General features: G+C 47.1%; 1 protein-coding gene, 1 non-coding gene and 1 pseudogene across 3 annotated transcripts; all 3 read left to right on the top strand.

Moving 5' to 3' along the window:
* Window positions 1-1,314: 1,314 nt before the first annotated feature.
* On the top strand, window positions 1,315-5,847 carry LOC139547048 (uncharacterized). 2 transcript variants are annotated; one of them, XM_071356104.1, is made up of 6 exons: window positions 1,315-3,575; window positions 3,727-3,878; window positions 3,962-4,140; window positions 4,360-4,521; window positions 4,642-4,896; window positions 5,002-5,847. In XM_071356104.1, exons 1-2 carry the CDS (start codon window positions 2,921-2,923, stop codon window positions 3,762-3,764), a joined length of 693 nt encoding a protein of 230 aa, XP_071212205.1. In that variant the 5' UTR covers window positions 1,315-2,920; the 3' UTR covers window positions 3,765-3,878; window positions 3,962-4,140; window positions 4,360-4,521; window positions 4,642-4,896; window positions 5,002-5,847. The 2 variants fall into 2 exon arrangements, with proteins under 2 accessions (XP_071212205.1, XP_071212204.1); XM_071356103.1 differs by having other exon boundaries at window positions 3,962-4,237.
* A 4,478-nt stretch (window positions 5,848-10,325) lies between these two features.
* LOC139547409 (U2 spliceosomal RNA) lies at window positions 10,326-10,500 on the top strand (annotated as a pseudogene).
* Window positions 10,501-10,832: 332 nt separating this feature from the next.
* Window positions 10,833-10,948, top strand: LOC139547417 (U5 spliceosomal RNA). The gene has a single exon (XR_011669488.1). It is a non-coding gene; the product is annotated as a U5 spliceosomal RNA (small nuclear RNA).
* Window positions 10,949-16,560: the final 5,612 nt, after the last annotated feature.

Genomic DNA, 16,560 nt, shown 5'->3' with positions numbered 1-16,560 from the left:
ACGAGCCGAAGGCAGGATTGCCCGGCTCGTCAACGGTCGTACGCGTCTGCGGTTGGAGGGGGAGCAGGAGCAGGGGATGGGGGAAGAAGAGGAGGGGAAGGAAGGCCATCTCAGGCCCAGAGCGTGGGCCCAGAAGGGAAGCCTGCACGGAAAGAAGAGGAGAAAGGAGTGACAGCAGGAGGAGATGGGGGAAGAGAAGACTTGGGAGCAGAAGAAGGAAAGGAGGAGAATGGAAGCAAGGGAGTGGACGAGCGAGAGAGAACAACAGTGGAGGGAGAGGTGGTGGCAGGGCCTGTGGAGGGGGGGAGAGGGGGACAGCATGTCGAGCGCCCTCGTGGAAGAAATGAGGGAAATGGTGGAGGAGCTAGCGGGGAAGGGGGTTGATGTCTCCCCGTTACCTCCAACACTGAAGAAGAAAGGGAAGAGGGGGTGCTCGACAAACAGTGAGAGGGAGGGGTGTGTGGAGGGGGAGGGGGTTGCCAAGCGAGGGATGATTGAGGGAAAAGTTTTGTTGACCTCGTTGTTTTCCTCAGCCCTTCAGAATTTGGTGGAGGTGGACTCCCAAGACGTTGCTCAGGGCTGGTCGTCTGGGGGGGGGATCTCAACTCCTCTTTGAGGAGAAGGGGTCCCCTACTCTCAGCCAGGAAGCCTACAGGGAGGGAGGAATGGAGGGTGTTAGTGGGGAAACCGGGATTGGAGAGATGGAGGAGGACGGGGGGACGTCAGGAGAGAAGACGTCCCTGCCGGATGAGATGGAGCAGGGGAGCATCGGGTGAGTGTCCTGTTTTTTGTTGGTTTGGGTTTATTTTTGAGGGGTTGATTTTAATTTTAGAATGAACCTTTCTGTTAATTTGTTTAGTTTAAATGTAAGGGGTTTGAGGGACTTTGTTAAGAGGAGGGCGGTTTTTTGTTTTTTAGAGGGGGTGGGTTTTGATGTTTTGTTTTTTACAGGAGGTTCACGTTGATAGGTTTAGGAGGGAGTGGGATAAGGGGGAGTCAGTTTGGGGTATAGGTGGGGTACATTCAACGGGGGTGGGGATTTTGTTTGGGAATAGGGAGGTGAAGATAGAGGGCACTTTTGTTGTGATGCAGGGGAGGGTTTTGGGGGTGGATATCACTTTAATGGATAGTAGGTATAGGTTAGTGGTGGTGTATGGGCCACAGGTGGCGGCAGACAGGAGGGAGATGGTGGACTGTCTGGCGCCCCTGTGTGCCACAAATAGGCAGTTGGTGATAGGGGGGGATTTTAATATAGATTTAGGGGTAGGGGGGGGACAGCAGTGCAGGCGCCATCACCGGTCTACTGGCTTGCCATGGTCTGGTTGATGGAGGACTGCACACTACTCCGACAATGGCTGGTGCCACTTGGCGCAACACCCGGGGGGTTGCGTGGAGGCTTGACTATATCTTTCTATCCAGGTCTTTGGGTCAGTTGTCTGGTCGGCTGTTTTCTGTCTCCTTTTCAGATCACGACGGGGTGTTCCTGCAGGTGAGTTCTCCAGTCTGCCTCTTCGGTAGGGGGTACTGGAAATTAGATCGGGATGTGCAAGCTTTCGTTAATGCCTTTATTGGTGTGTTTCGGGGGCTTGAAGGCCTCCGTTCCATGTGCGAGGGGGTGTTAGAGTGGTGGGACTTAGTCAAGGTAAGGATTAGGGTCTTTATTATAGGATATTGTAAGAGGAGAAAAAGGGAGGAAAGGAGGGAGGTGGATCATATCCAAAGGTTGCTCGAGCTCGAGTACAAGGCAGGCAACCTCGGTGGGTCGGTCGACTGGGAGAGATCCACTGCCCTGAAGGCGCAACTCAGGGAGCTGCAGGAGCGGAAGGCTCGTGGTTTCCTGGAGCGTGCGCATAGTGGCTTTTTAGAACATAACGAGACTTGTTCCGCTATGTTCTTTAAGTCGGTTAGGGATAGACAGAGTAAGGGGTTAGGGAAGAAAATTGTAGTGTAGCTAGAGAGCCAGACCACTAACCATTTCCGAGGTTTCTTTTAAGGAGAGGGAAGTGGATGTAGAGCAGGGAAATGTGTTTTTAGAACACTTGTCCCGGCGATTGCCGGAGGACATTAGAGAAGCGATGGAGGCTCAGATCTCCCTCGAAGAGGTTGAGAGCTCCCTCAGGAGGATGGGAAAAGGGAAGGTGCCTGGGATGGATGGGTTGCCGGCCGAGTTTTACCTCAAGTTTTCGGGGATACTCGGACCGGTGGTCCTCGAAGTCTTGAAGGCCATCCTCGAGATGAGGGCCCGGGGGGGGATCAATGGCCATCGGTGTGCTGTCACTTCTTTACAAGAAGGGGGATGCCACAGACCTTGGCAACTGGCAGCCATTGACCATGCTGTGTGTTGACTACAAGCTGCTTGCAAAGGTCCTAGCGGATCAGCCGCTCTATTAGGTGGAACCTGCAGTTGATTAGGGACTCCATCGCTTGGGTAGAAGATAGAGGTCTGTCTTTAAGGTGGGTTTCAGAGATTTTCTGAAATAACACACTCATTCAACCCTCTGTAAATTAGTCATTTCGTCACTTAAAGACTTAAAACTTAATATTCTGTAAGAACCTACCCCAAGGAGGATATGTATTCACTTTCAGCTTCCTGTGTCAACCGGAAGTGCCTTAAATTGGGGTCATAGGGGCTGTTTCGAAGGGTTAAAAAGGTCAAAACTTCATATGTGTGATTAGGCAACCCTCATGAACTGTAAATCAGTCATTTCTCCCAACAGATGTCAAAGAAAAAACTCTCTCACTCTCTTAATTAAGCAGCCTGAAGCATTGTACTTTCTGTATTGCTAAAGGGATTGTGTTAAGGTTTTTATTTACTGTTATTTCACTTTAATAGTATAGATGGCTCCAGTGCGCTCATGTCCACTTTGCTATAAGGTTGTGATTGGCTTCAGTCAGCACCTTAAGGTATATACACCATGTGATGAACAGTGAAGAAAGGGTGCTCCTTTGTAATTGGCAGTCGGGCCGTGTCAGTGTGAGGCAGGAACAGTGTCCAGTGACAGGATGCTCCACACTTCTCAGCAGACTAGCCCGGCATATAGACTCCCACACAGAGCTCAACAGAGCACAGAGGAGACAGGTTTTAGAGGACCTTAGGAGACGGCTGACGATGGAGAGGCTGGCGGCGTTGAGGGCATCGATCCCTGCCATCCCACTGGCGACAGATTTGGATATTGTGGAGAATGTAAGGAAAGAAGAGGAGGAGGAAATGTTATGTTCACCAACAGAAGGACGTGGACTGCAAAGAGGATTCTGCCACTGCCATTCATCAATCCTGAGACTGAAGAAAGCTGTGCAAGAGAGGGATGAGGCACTGACAATGAGACGTGAGACCAACCAATCCATTAAAGAGGACAACCTGAAGTTGATCGCTGAGCTGCATAGAGTGAGGAAGAAGTACCAGCTGCTGAAAAGGCAGCTGGGGATTGTCAGGGTGAGTCCGGCAAAGAAGGCCCTCAACTTTCAGGCAGAGGCAGACACAGACACAAAGCAAGAGGAGCTGCAGCAGGACCAAAGAGAGGAGCCTACAGTGTCCGGATCTAGCTGCAAACTCATCTTCCCGGGCTCTGCTATGAGTAAGTACTGTTCCTTTAAATAGTGGCAAGAGTTTGTGTTTGAAAATAATATGATAAACCGCCTGACGGATTCATGTAGCCTCATGAGATTGTAATTCTTGTCTAAAATGTTTTTTGTTGTTGTTGATTATGTGTTTATCGGGGGATTCAGGAAGACCTGTGAGGTTCCCAATCCAAATTATAAGCTGAGGGAAATTATGCCTCAAAGGTCAAGAGGGTGATGCAATCTTTGAACTACATGGCGAAGAATGAGACCTACCAGTCCTCTCTCATTTTCCTGACAGACCATGACAAAATAAGGAAGTAAGCAGAGTTCTTTCTTTCTCTTTAGTCTCACAAGCATTAATTAACAATACAGTATTTGATTGTGTGTGTGTGTTTTTTAGATGGGTTCAATTCCATCACCACAGTCAACCACTACACCTTGACTATTGGTGCATTTCTTAAATATACCGAGGAGACCCCTCCACCTGGCTGCCGGCTGACAGTAAACCAATGGAAGGGGATCAACCAGTTGATGAAGGGCATTAACAAGTCCATGAGATGACCAGTTTCCCTTCACCAGGTAAAGTTGAAAGACAACAAGGAAGGCAAGGTGGTGTCCAAAAAGAGCCTGCTGGAGTGCCAGTCTCTTGCCAAGGCAAAAATCCCTCAAGTGCTGTGTAAGTTTTTCTCAATCTGTGATGTCACTGTTTTTACACACTTATAGACGTCAGAGATGTATAAGAGTGCATTATGGAGTGGGATTATGAAGCTGCCTTTTTTTATTTTCATGTTCCCACAGAAACATTGGAAGAAACAAGGACACAGGAATCAGTACCGGTTTTATGGGTACCTGTGTGCCTACTTTACCTACATATACGGCCACAGACCAGGCCTGTATAAAATCATGTTGGTGAAAGAGGAGGAGACAAAATGTGCCCAGTCTGGGGTGTATCCGATCAATGTAAGTCTATAAAATACAGCTGGCTGTGTTTGTTTGCTTGGTTGGTTATTTTTGGAAACAATTGCAGTCGCCGGAGCGTAATGTGTATTTTTGTATTTTTTTCTGTTAAATTTCTATTAGGTGGGGGAACACAAAACGAATCGAGAGTATGGCATGGTCCAGATGTCGCTGACGAAGGAGGAGTACAGTTGGTTTTCATACTTCCTGAAATTCAAGCACTGTCTCTCAGGGGGAAAGAAGGCCCAGCACTTCTTTTTCAATTCCACAAATACTCAGTTGAAGAACTTGCCTTCTTACCTGAGGGAGGTGTGAAAGGAGATGGGTCTGTCTGAAAGTCCTTCCTTCACTGACCTGCGGACCTCCATTGTCACTCATGTAGGTCAGATTAGGATCTTGCAATAATTAGATTCCTATCTATTCTACTGTTGTCTGAAGTACTATCAATAATATCATATCTTTGTGTGTGTGTGGGTCTTACAGGTAAAAAACATGTTCCCGAAGATTGACAGGGAAAGGGTGGCCAACTTCATGTGCCACAACATCCAGACAAATTTCATGCCATCAATATAAATCCATCCCAAGCCAATGAAACCAGGGCACTCTTTGAGGCTGCACTGAAGGGGGAAGATACCACAGTCGTTCAACGAGATGCCCCGCTTGACCGTAGCTCGCTCGGTCTAAGCGCAGCGACCGTGAAAAAAAGTAGGCCCAAAATGAAGCCTGTCCCTAAATTTCAGGTGCTTTTGGGTGACAGCGGCGGAACCGTTAGGGTTAGAAGCACAATTCAACCTCAGGAACGTTTCTGAGGTCCTCCCGATTTGTGCAAGCCTAACCTTGACCTTGACCATCAGCCCCATGCTAGTCTCACCCCTCAAAGTGAAGATCAAGTCGCCCCACCACTCCCCCATTGAAAGGAATACACCAACTTAACTCAAATAAAGTCAGGCTAAAAAATGCCATTGCCTCAAGGAGGTTAAAGCTGCAGGAGAAGGTGCAAAAGGAAGGAGGGTAGCCCTGATGCAGCTCGAAGGAAGGGGAGCCGACCAACAACAGGACTTCCTCTTCCGAATACTCATATAGATTGTTATAGACTCTCACATTTACACTGTTCTGATTTTGTATGGTGTGGTTTTCTATTTTGGTGTTCTTGTTTAGATTTTAGAAGTGTAAAATGTGTGTAATTTAGTCTAACTGTCTGTTCAATTTTCTATTTTGGTGTTCTTGTTCAGATTTTAGAAGTATAACGTGTGTTACGTGTTCAATTTCCTATTTTGGTGTGATTCTTTATAATGTAAAGGTTTGTTCTGTTTTATTAAATAACTATTTGAGTAATTCTTTGTGTTGTGCTTTTTTTAAGGTTTGTATTTAGTTTGTCACTTAATTTGTAAGTGTTGAACTTTCACTATCTTGTGTTATTGTCTGTGAAGGTTAGAAAAAATATTTTGGCTTTATTGGCATGGGAATCATATGTTAACATTGCCAAAGCAAATGAAGTAGATAATAAACAAAAGTGAAATAAACAAAGTCCTGCTGTAGACCGTACTACTGCTGTTCAGGAAGCACAATTTGTACTAGAAACTTACACAGACAGGCTGAAATAAACACTGAAAAACAACAAATGGCATCACCGTAATCTCTAGGCCGTGCCGAGTTCAACGAAATGCCCCGCTTGACCGTAGCTCGCTCTGAGCGCAGCGACCGTGAAAAAAAGTAGACCCAATATTAAGCCTGTCCCTAAATTTCAGGTGCTTTTGGGGGACAGCGGTGGTACCGTTAGAGTTAGGACAATTCAACCACAGGAATGTTGCTAAGGTCCTCCCGATTTGCAAACCTTGACCGTGTGGCATTAACCCATAACAGTGAAAACAGGGTTTTTTCATCTCACAGATTACAATGACATCTCTCCCTCTAAATTCAACCTGAATCCTATGTGGGTTATGAATGCCATATCAAACTGTCTTCGATAACAATCCATCCAGCCACTATGAGGACAACCTGTGTTGATTCTAAGCTTCCTAGAGCAACCGGAAGTGGTTAAATCACCCTAAAAGTGTTTCTCACCCTAAAATCATTTCTCACCCTAAAAGTCATTTCTCCAAAAAAATGTCAAAGAAAAACTCACACACACACAAAGGATGAAGTGACACAGTGCAGGGCTTAAAGACAAACAGAGCCTGCAATGGCATTACCATAATCTCAAGGCCGTGCTGAGTTCAACGAGATGCCCCGCTTGACCGTAGCTCGCTCGGTCTAAGCGCAGCGACCGTGAAAAAAAGTAGGCCCAAAATGAAGCCTGTCCCTAAATTTCAGGTGCTTTTGGGTGACAGCGGCAGAACCGTTAGGGTTAGAAGCACAATTCAACCTCAGGAACGTTTCTGAGGTCCTCTCGATTTGTGCAAGCCTAACCTTGACCATGTGGCATTAACCCTTAACAGTTAAAATAAGGTGTTTACATCAAACAGTTTGTAATGACATCTCTCCCCATAGGAATACATTGCCTGCTCCCCTAAATTCAACCTGAAGCCTATGTGGGTTATGAATGCCTTATGAACCTGTTTTCAATGACAATCCATCAGGCCGCTATGAGGTCTACCTGTGCCGATTCTAAGCGTCCTGGAGCAACCGGAAGTGGTTAAATTCACCCAGAAGGTGTTTTGATATAACCAACCTGCAGTTTGTGAGAATCACTGCATTCAACCATGTGTAAATCAGTCAGTTCTTTACGTAAAGAATTTTAACTCAGGATTCTGTAAAAGCCTACCCCAATGAGGATATGTGTTTACTTTAAGCTTCCTGTGCCAACCGGAAGTGCCTTTAATTGGGGTCATAGGGCCTGTTTCGACCGGTTAAAAAAGTCACATCTTTCCAAAACGGTGAGTTATGTGGCTCTAGAAGGTTCTCAGAACGAGAAACAGCCTCATACATTTGCAATAACTTCAATTCATTTTGACCATCACGAAAATGATGACATTTAGAAAAGTCCCAGAGTCACAAGACTAGGTGCATTGAAACCGCCTCCGCCCATTGAGACGGACCCCAACGTTTCTGTCAGATAGCTCATTCAAGGACCCCGAAACAGAGCCCGGAAAATGTGGATTTTCAGCATCTATTAAGGTCGCTGCTCGGGCTCCAAATGACCTATCGAGCCAAAACTTGGTATTCGGGGTCGCCTCAGCTAGGCCTACACATAATGTCAGAACTGGATGTCCAGCTAGAACGTAACTACGTGTTTTATGTTTTTATTATGGTTTACACTTAAGGCGCTGTGAATTTTGGGCCTGCTCTGAAATATGTGATAGTTGACTTCTAAACGAGTTGGAAAAAGTGGGTGTGGTGTCAGTTTGTATCAGTTGGGTGTCAGAATGATATCTAATTGACTGATGGACGGTGACTTGCTGGCTGACTTTTGTCCATTTGCAATACGTTTAAACAGTGATAGACCATCACCAAATTGACATTCTGAAATCAACACCAACAAGCGATGGAGAGGAACCAGAATCACTGCCCGGCCATCCCGAGTTCATTGGGCCAGTCAATTTCGCATTTCTGCAGTATTTTTGAGCATGTCAAATTCGTGATGGTAAATGCCCATTGAAACATATTGCAAATGGACAGCTGTGTGCCTGGTGATTGGAACAGGTTACCAGGAGCACATTTTTAATGCCTTTAGGGGGGTGCAAGGGGTCTACGGTTGGGTAGGGAGCACCCCCCACCCATGCCCCTGGTCATTTGATGTTTTTTTAATTTTATTTTTTTATAAAAACAACAGTCCCACTTCTCCCTCATCATACATGACAAATATACCATCTAAGTTGATTCATGGCTTAACATAGTGCTATATATCATTTGGGCAGTATAAATGCCATTTGGACATGGTTCACTGACTTTTGGGTTCGGAAACCGACTTCCTATGATCGTACATGGCAAATGGACATAGCATCCTGATTTGGCACTTTCAATACTTTCATATTGTATTTGGCAATGGTTCACTGACATTTGACTTCCTATGAAATCAAATTGCAAATAGACAAAACATATGCCTTATGGACAGTTTTTTTTTTTAAATCTGACAAAATCTGACAAAAGTATATTCATACAGTTCTTATACATGTATAATTGACAACATGAATTTCGAAAAACGGTCCAGAAAGCACTGATGATAAGGGGGTGATACGTTTTTGAAAAAAAATTCAAATTTTCAAAATTTGACCCTTGGGTATTGACTTGATGTGCATTTGCAATATGAAAATTTACTGTGGAGTGCGCTCTCCATCTATTGGATTTTTGCTGTGTGACACTTGGCATTTGCAATACGTTTTGAATAAAATGGTGTCCATTTGAGTGGTATTGTACATCGTGTATATGTTTCGTAAAGTGCCAATAAGTTCCCATTCATTGTTGTCCATTACAGGGGACTTCACCCGAGCATCGGGAGCGGTTCTTAACAACACAAAGTCTTGCGTGAAGTTTTTCGGAAGATGGCGTCGTAGGACGGATGTGCCCGTGGGGTTCTCTCTCTGTAACAGGGTCCATTTTGAGACCTCCGGCTCAGCGACGCTGAACTCGAACATGGGTATCGCAGTGGTACAGAGGAAGCTAGCGATGTGGAGGGCTAGGTCATTGTCTTTTAAAGGCAAGGTCCTGGTTCTCAAGGTGGATGTATTGCCGTCTCTTTTGTACTTGGCGTACATCTACCCATTGCCGGCTTGTCTGAGGAGGCCTCTAGTGAGGCTAGTGTTTCAGTTCATGTGGGGTGGCAGGTACGAGTGGGTCGCCAGGGCACGCATGCTCTGCCCCATCGGAGAGGGAGGTAGGGGGGTACCACATCTCCCCCTCAAGCTGGACACAATTTTTGTTTCTTTTTTGTTAGCGGAGCTTGCTTATCCGGTGATACACCCGTCCGGTTACCTCCTGCGGGTGTTCTTCTCGTATCAGGCGAGAAGCGTAATAGTGTGATTTAACACGGGTCCTCGGGTGGAACAGCTGCCGTGGCACTTTGGCGCTGCGTGCACACCCCGAGGTTGAAGTTGCCCGAGTAGGTTTAGACCACATGCACCTGTACGAGGAGGTCAGACAGGCAGGGAGTCCGGCGCCTGTAGTGGGCGTCCCGGCAGTAGTCTGGGAAGGAGTGCAGGCGCGGGGTCTGGACAACAGGCTCAAGGACCTGAATTGGTTGAGCCTCCACAAGTGTTTGCCAGTACGTTCCATCATGTACCGGCATAGCTTGGCACGATCCCCCACCTGCCCAAGACCATCTTGTGGCAGGGATGAGACAGTGCGCCATGCCTTTTGGGACTGTGCCTTTGCCGGAGTAGTATGGGCTTGGGCACGGGTGCTGATAGGTAGGGTAAGAGTGGATTTTGTTTTAACATGGGCAAGGTTAGAGAGAGGTGTAGGTAGAGAGAGGGACGGAAAGGGATAGGTTTCTGCTCTGGCTTCTCATGAGCCTCTTTAAACAGGGCCTGTGGGAGGCCAGGCAGAACATGGTCAATACAGGGAGAGATTGGGGGGTGGAAGGGATAGTGAGGAGGGTGGACTGAGATTTGAGGGGGAGGATGAAGAGGGAGGAGAGGAAGTGAGGGGAGCATACTGCCCGGGAGAGGTGGAAGGGGTTTAAGGCTGGGGTTAATTTAGATGTTTTAAGGGGATAGATTAGGGACGGGGAGATAGGGAAAGGTAGTTTTTAAGTATGACAGGGAGGGAAGATGCTCCGCTGAGTTTTGTTTTTGGATTTTCGTTTTGTTTTATAAATTACAATGCCTATATTTGATTTTGATTGATAATTGTGATTTTATAAAGAATGAATGGCATTGAGTTATAAAAAATTCTGTTCTTATCAGTTTAATATCTGATACGTCCCCCATCGGGGGACTACATATTAAATGGATTTTTCGAACAGGGAGTCGGAAATGGGGCTTGCTCCGTCCACTCCACTCATCAACCCGGTATTGCAGTACCTCCGGGAACGGCGCAACACTTTTCTCCCATTGTCAAGGGGAAAAAACACACAAAGAAAGTAAACAGCTAGCAGAAGAAGAGGGAAAGAAAAAAGAAGAAACATCCAAACTGATAGAAGGGCAATGCGCCCTTCATGGGGTCCCCAGTTTCCCTCCATTTTACTTTAAAAAATAAAATAAACATTGGCCAGGATAGTGTGTGTCTGTTTTTGACCCCCCAAAAAATACAATCACTTCACCAGGATAGTGTGTGTGTCTAACTTTTTCCCCACAAACTTGGAAGAGTGGGTTCAGGGACCACCCGCGAGAACCCGGCCTAGAGTGTGTCTCGGGCCCCGACCTCTGACTTCCAAACGACTCTGGTTTCTCTTCATTACGCACAAGCCTTTCGCCTTTTACTAAAGACTTCTGTGGAGAGGAACACTTATGAGTTCAACGTATTTTTGGAGGGGCTTTGCTTCTGGCAGATTCCGGTATCTTGTTTCAAGAGAAATTGACAGAGATGACGCCGAGACTTTTTGCTCAGGCGTTTGACTTCAATCCACTCAAAGTAGTCGCTTGGGCAATTGAGTTCAAGCCCCGACGATGGCGACTGGCGTATTTGCCAGGCTTTGAACAAATAGTCGCACTGGACGTAAAGAGCTAGTGACTTAAAGACGCATTGACGACTAATATATATATTTTTTAAACCTGCCTGTTGCCAGGGAAACGTTGGGTGGGGAGGAGCCAAATTTTGCCAAACCGCTGAGGTTTGCTGAGACTCCCGGGTGCCTGGCGGGTGCAGGGGTCAATTTGTAGGTTATCGCTTCTCTGCCTTTTGGCTAAGATCAAGTTTGGTACTGAGTTGCCGAAACTCCTTTAGTCAAAGTCGAAGGTCGGAGGGTGATAAAAGTTTTTTGGGGCGGAATAATTTTCCAGTTTAAAATTATTTTCTTATAGTTTTTTTTGTTTTTTTAATAAAGCCGGAGCCCTATCGAGTGGGCCTTTCTCCTGGAGGAGATGGCTGGGAAGACACCGTCCACGTCGATCCCTGGGATTGGACTCGCTAATACGGTGCGTTTCGCATGGAAGGAGAAGGAGCCGTTCGGAAGGGAGACTTTTGGAAGGACCCTGCTGATGGGGGTGCTCAAACTGACAGTAAAATATGTTTTCTGCCTCCAGGGGAACCCATATGAGGGAGCATATGATGTCACTTTCTATACAGAGGAGAAGCATGAGGAGACAATGCAGAAGGTGAGAGATGTGGCGATGACAAGGCCCATGTGTCACTATGTGATGTCAAGCTTGGCAAAGAACAATTTTAGAGTCGTGACCATTAACATGTATAACCTGCATGTGAAGGACGAGGACGTGAGGTCCTTCCTGGGGAGATATATGGACAAGGCTCCTCAAGGACTCTCTCGGGTTTTGGAATGGGAGGAGAAGCACAAAGAAGTGCAGGTTCTGTGGATCGAGTGAGCACGAGGCGAAAGACTGACGAGCCAAAGGCGTGTCACGGGTGTGGCTCATTAGTAATCCTGAGGCTGGACTGTCCGGCTCGTTAGCGGTCATATGCGTCTGCAGCTGGGGGGGGAGCGGGGGAAGAGGAGACCCAGACCCGAGCACAGGCCAGAAATCGACAGAGATGACGCCGAGACTTTTTGCTCAGGTGTTTGACTTCAATCCGGCTGACCGGCGTATTTTTCCACTCAAAGTAGTCGCTCGGGCAATTGAGTTCAAGCCCGACGATGACGACTGGCGTATTTGCCCGACTTTTAAAAATAAACACTTGCCTGTCGCCAGGGAAACGTTGGGTGGGGAGGAGCCAAATTTTGCCAAACCGCTGAGGTTTGCCGAGTCTCCCGGGTGCCCGGTGGGTGCAGGGGTCAATTTGTGGGTTATTGCTTCTCAGCCTTTTGGCTAAGATCAAGTTTGGTACCATGGTGCGGAAACTCCTGAGGTCAAAGCCGAAGGCCAGAGGGCGGAAAGTTTTTTTTTTGTTGTTAGGAATCTGTATTTTCATTTTTCAGATTTTCCTTTTTTATTGGCTTCTTTCTGAGATCTTTTTTTGACAAGATGGAGCAAAACAAACCAAACAGGTCGGTTCCGGGGATTGGTTTAGCAAATACCGGGAGTTTTGCGGGGAAGGACAAGGAGATGGAGCCATTCGGGAGAGAGACGTTCGGGAGAACCATCCTGATGGGGATCCTAAAACGAGCAGTAAAAGATGTTCTCTGCCTCCAAGGTAACCCGATGGAGAGGCCCCACAACGTGACTTTCCACATGGAGGAAAAACATGAAATAACTATGAAGGTGAGGGCAGTGGAAGGAGCAAGACCTCTATGCCATTATGAGGTTACAAGTTTGGCAAAGTATAACTTTAGGGTGGTGACTAAATATTTACAATCCGCATGTCAAGGACGAGAAGGTGAGGGCCTTTCTGGGGAGGTATATGGACAATGTCTCCTCAGCGAGGCTCCTCAGGGACTCCCTGGGGTTCTGGAACGGGAGGAGAGGGAGGGAGGTGTCATCAGGGAGGACCCAAGGGGACAGAGAGTGGCTACCTCCATCATCCTGCTATGTTCTCCCTGGGGGCTGACAGGGGGACATTGTTTTATGCACGTCAGCCCCCGTTTTGCAGGCGTTGTATGGCCTTCGGCCACATCCTAGCCTTGTGCAGCACAAGGAAGTGCAGATTTTGTGGATCTGGGGAGCACGAGGCGAAGGACTGCGACAAGCCTAAGGCGTGCCACGGGTGTGGCTCGTCAGCACACCTCTGGCGGCAATGCCCGGCTCGTCGGGGGTCTTACGCGTCTGTGGCTGGGGGGGAGCAGGGGCAAGGGATGGGGGAAGAAGAAGAGGGGGAGGAGGCCCTTTTCAAGACCTGAGCACGGGCCCAGAGGGGAAGGCCTCACGGAAGGAGGAGGAGCAAGGAGCGGCAGCAGGAGGAGAGGCGGACAGAGAAGGCACGGGAGTAGGAGAAGCAGGAGGGAAAAGAGGCAAAAGGAAGCAAGAGAGTGGAGAAGCCAGAGAGCGCAGCAATGGAGGGAGAGGTGTTGGAGAAGGAGTCGGTGGAAGGGCCAATCGATGAGGAGGAGGGGGGGTGGGGGAGTGGGGGGACTGCGTAAAGGAGAGCACCCTCGTGGAAGAGATGAGGGGAATGGTGGAGGAGCTGGCGGGGAGGGGGGTGGGTGTCTCCCCTCTGCCGCCATCGCCAAAGAAGAGAGGGAAGAGGAGGGTGCGCTCGACAGACAGCGAGAGGGAGGGGGGTGGCCAAGCGAGTGATGGGGCGGGAGAAACCTCTGGGTTCTCGCTGGCTTCCCCAGCCCCTCAACTCCTGGTGGTGTTGGATCCACCTAACAAGGCTCAGGGATGGCCAACTGAGGGGGTGTCGCAGTTCCTATTTGGGGACACGGGCTCCCCTACTCTCTACCCAACCAGCTACAGGGCTGGGGTAGAAGAGAGTGTGGCGGAGGAGGGGGACGGGATGGAGAAAAAGGTGGCCAGGATGGTGAAGGAGAAGAGGGTGATGATTCTACTGTGGGGGATGGAATCGGGTCTAGAATGGACGGAGAGTTCTTGGACGGCGTCGTCAAAGATGGAAAGGAGCCTGAGGGTGGAGGAGGAGTGTCGGCCACGGATCGTCTGAAGGTGCAGGGGGTGCTGATCATGATGGTTTTATATCTGACACTAATCCTGAAAATATGGAGGTGAAGTGTTGAGAAAAGAAGCGAAGGAAAGGAGGCAGGTCAAGATCAAGTAGAAGAAAAAGACTGGGTCTTGATGATGGAAACAATAAACATCATACTCATGGTGAGCGTTACATCTGTCAATATTAATGGACTAAGACATATGGAAAAGTTAGACCAGACAGTAAGACTACTTCAGGCTGTTATTTTATGCCTTCAAGAGACACTGGACTGACGGTATGATGGATGGAGTAAGAAAGCGGTGGATGGATTTGCTTTATTTTAATAAAGGTAGGGAGAGGACGTGTGGGGTTGCTATTTTAATTAAGCGGGATAGTGTGCAGAATATTAGGGAAGTGCACACGGGTGAGGGTAGGCTTTTAAGTGTTACATTTTTTAAATGTTTACGCACCCAATAATGAGATGGACCGAGCCGTGTTTTTTCAGTCACTTGAGCAAAATTGTGTGGGTAACTATATTGGTGGGGGGGTTTTAACGTTCGTTTGACTAAACTGGACATACATTGTTGGAGTGCATTGTTGTGCTCTGATCCGTCTAGGCTAGTCTTGCTGGGGGTAATGAAGGATCATTGAGTGATGTATGTCGGGGTATGCATCCAGGTGAGAAAGCTTTCTCGAGGAGGCAGGTTGTTTTAAACGGTCTCAGGCAAAGCCACATTGATTAATGTTTAGTGGCTATAAATGTGGTGCAATATGTTCACAAGATTAGGTATGATTTAAATTTAAGTGATCATGCCTCTGTTGGGTTCCTGCTGGGTCATAGTGTGCCTACTAGAGGGGGTGGTGTATGGTGTTTGAATGCTGAGCTACTAAAAGAATAAAAATATATTGATATGATTGCCGATTGTATTAAACAGAGAAATGTTGAGTGGTTTTAAATGTGTTAATATTGGATTGCGGTGGGAGGGTCTAAAAGAGAAGATTAGAGGGTTGAGTGTTGACTATGCAAGACGGAGGATTTTTCTTTTAAAGAGGGAGCGTATAGCTTTGAATAAACAACTTGACATTGAGCTGGAAAAAGTTGATATGGTGGAGGGTTATGATGTGGCAGGCTTTATGTAAGCTCAGGCAGCTGTACATAACTTTGAAAGGAGTGCATGTATGGGGCAATGGGGGGTGGCGATCAAGGCTGTAGTGAGGTGTGAGGTTTTATTGATGCTGAACGAAAAATGTATGACATAGATATGACGGTTAAGGAGATACGGGAGGCTATATCTTGGCCAGTAATAGGAAAAAAAGTCAGGGATCAGATGGGCTGAAAAGTGAGTTTTATCATCAATTTGCGGATATTTTATCACCTGCATTGTTGAAACAGGCACAGGTAGTTCCAGAATCATTGTCCACAGGATTGGTAAATATTATAAAACAAATGGAGCAGGGAGAAGCTGGAAAATGTTAGGCCTTTAAGTTTACAGAATACTGATAAGATTTTGGCAAGGGTTTTCGCTAACCGTGTTAATAAAGTGATGGGGAGTATCATATCTGAGTCAGACGTACAGTGTTCCTGGGAGGGATTTTATGGATATTACCTGTACAATAAGGGATGTTGTTCGACATATGACTGTTGAGGGAGGCATAGTGCTTAGCCTAGATGTGAACTAGAACTAACTTGTGAAGTGTGAAAGTAGGCATGTGAGGGATGTAATGGAGATGCATGGATGAAGGTAAAATGTGTGTAAGTGTTAAAGGTGCACCTAATCAAAAACAATCAACCAGATCACAAAACAAAATGGTGCTTGTGGAGAGAGAGAGAGAGAGGCAGGACTGGGCACCAGGACCTTTTATCACCTAGTTGATCCCAAACCCAGGTGCAACTTGTCACCTTTAACGACCCAATCAGCTCCACCTGTCCCCAATCTGCAAAAATAAACACAGAGAAGGAGGCAGAGAAACCGAAGGGGTGTAACACCCCCTCCTATGAAAATCAGGAACTAACAAAGACCTGAAAACAAAACCCACAACCACACAAATACGCCAATACAACTGATCAAAAACCATAACTAATAATGGTTCAGACACAAAATACTATACAAACCATAACAGTAAGATGCCCACCGGATGCCCATGATACCAACCCAACCAAATCACCTGACCTCATCCAACCTCAGCAACCACGGTACCTGGAAGCAATTTAAAACAATTTAAGAGAAAGAAATGGAGACCAAGCGACAGGAGAGCAGGAGCCAGAGCAACAGGAAGGAAAAAATAAACCCTGTACAGACCACCAACCGAAAATAAAAACAAACAACGAAGGCGTCCAAAGATCGACTAAATTGGTGCACGGGAAAGCGCATCAGCCACCACATTATCCACACTTTTTACATGTCGTACATCCAAATGGAACACCTGCAGGAACAAACACCAGCGCATAATCCTGCGATTTGGGCAAAGCAT

The sequence above is a fragment of the Salvelinus alpinus genome, chromosome 20, assembly GCF_045679555.1.
Source record: "Salvelinus alpinus chromosome 20, SLU_Salpinus.1, whole genome shotgun sequence".
Taxonomy (NCBI): domain Eukaryota; kingdom Metazoa; phylum Chordata; class Actinopteri; order Salmoniformes; family Salmonidae; genus Salvelinus; species Salvelinus alpinus.
This window is presented reverse-complemented; position numbering and strand designations above follow the sequence as displayed.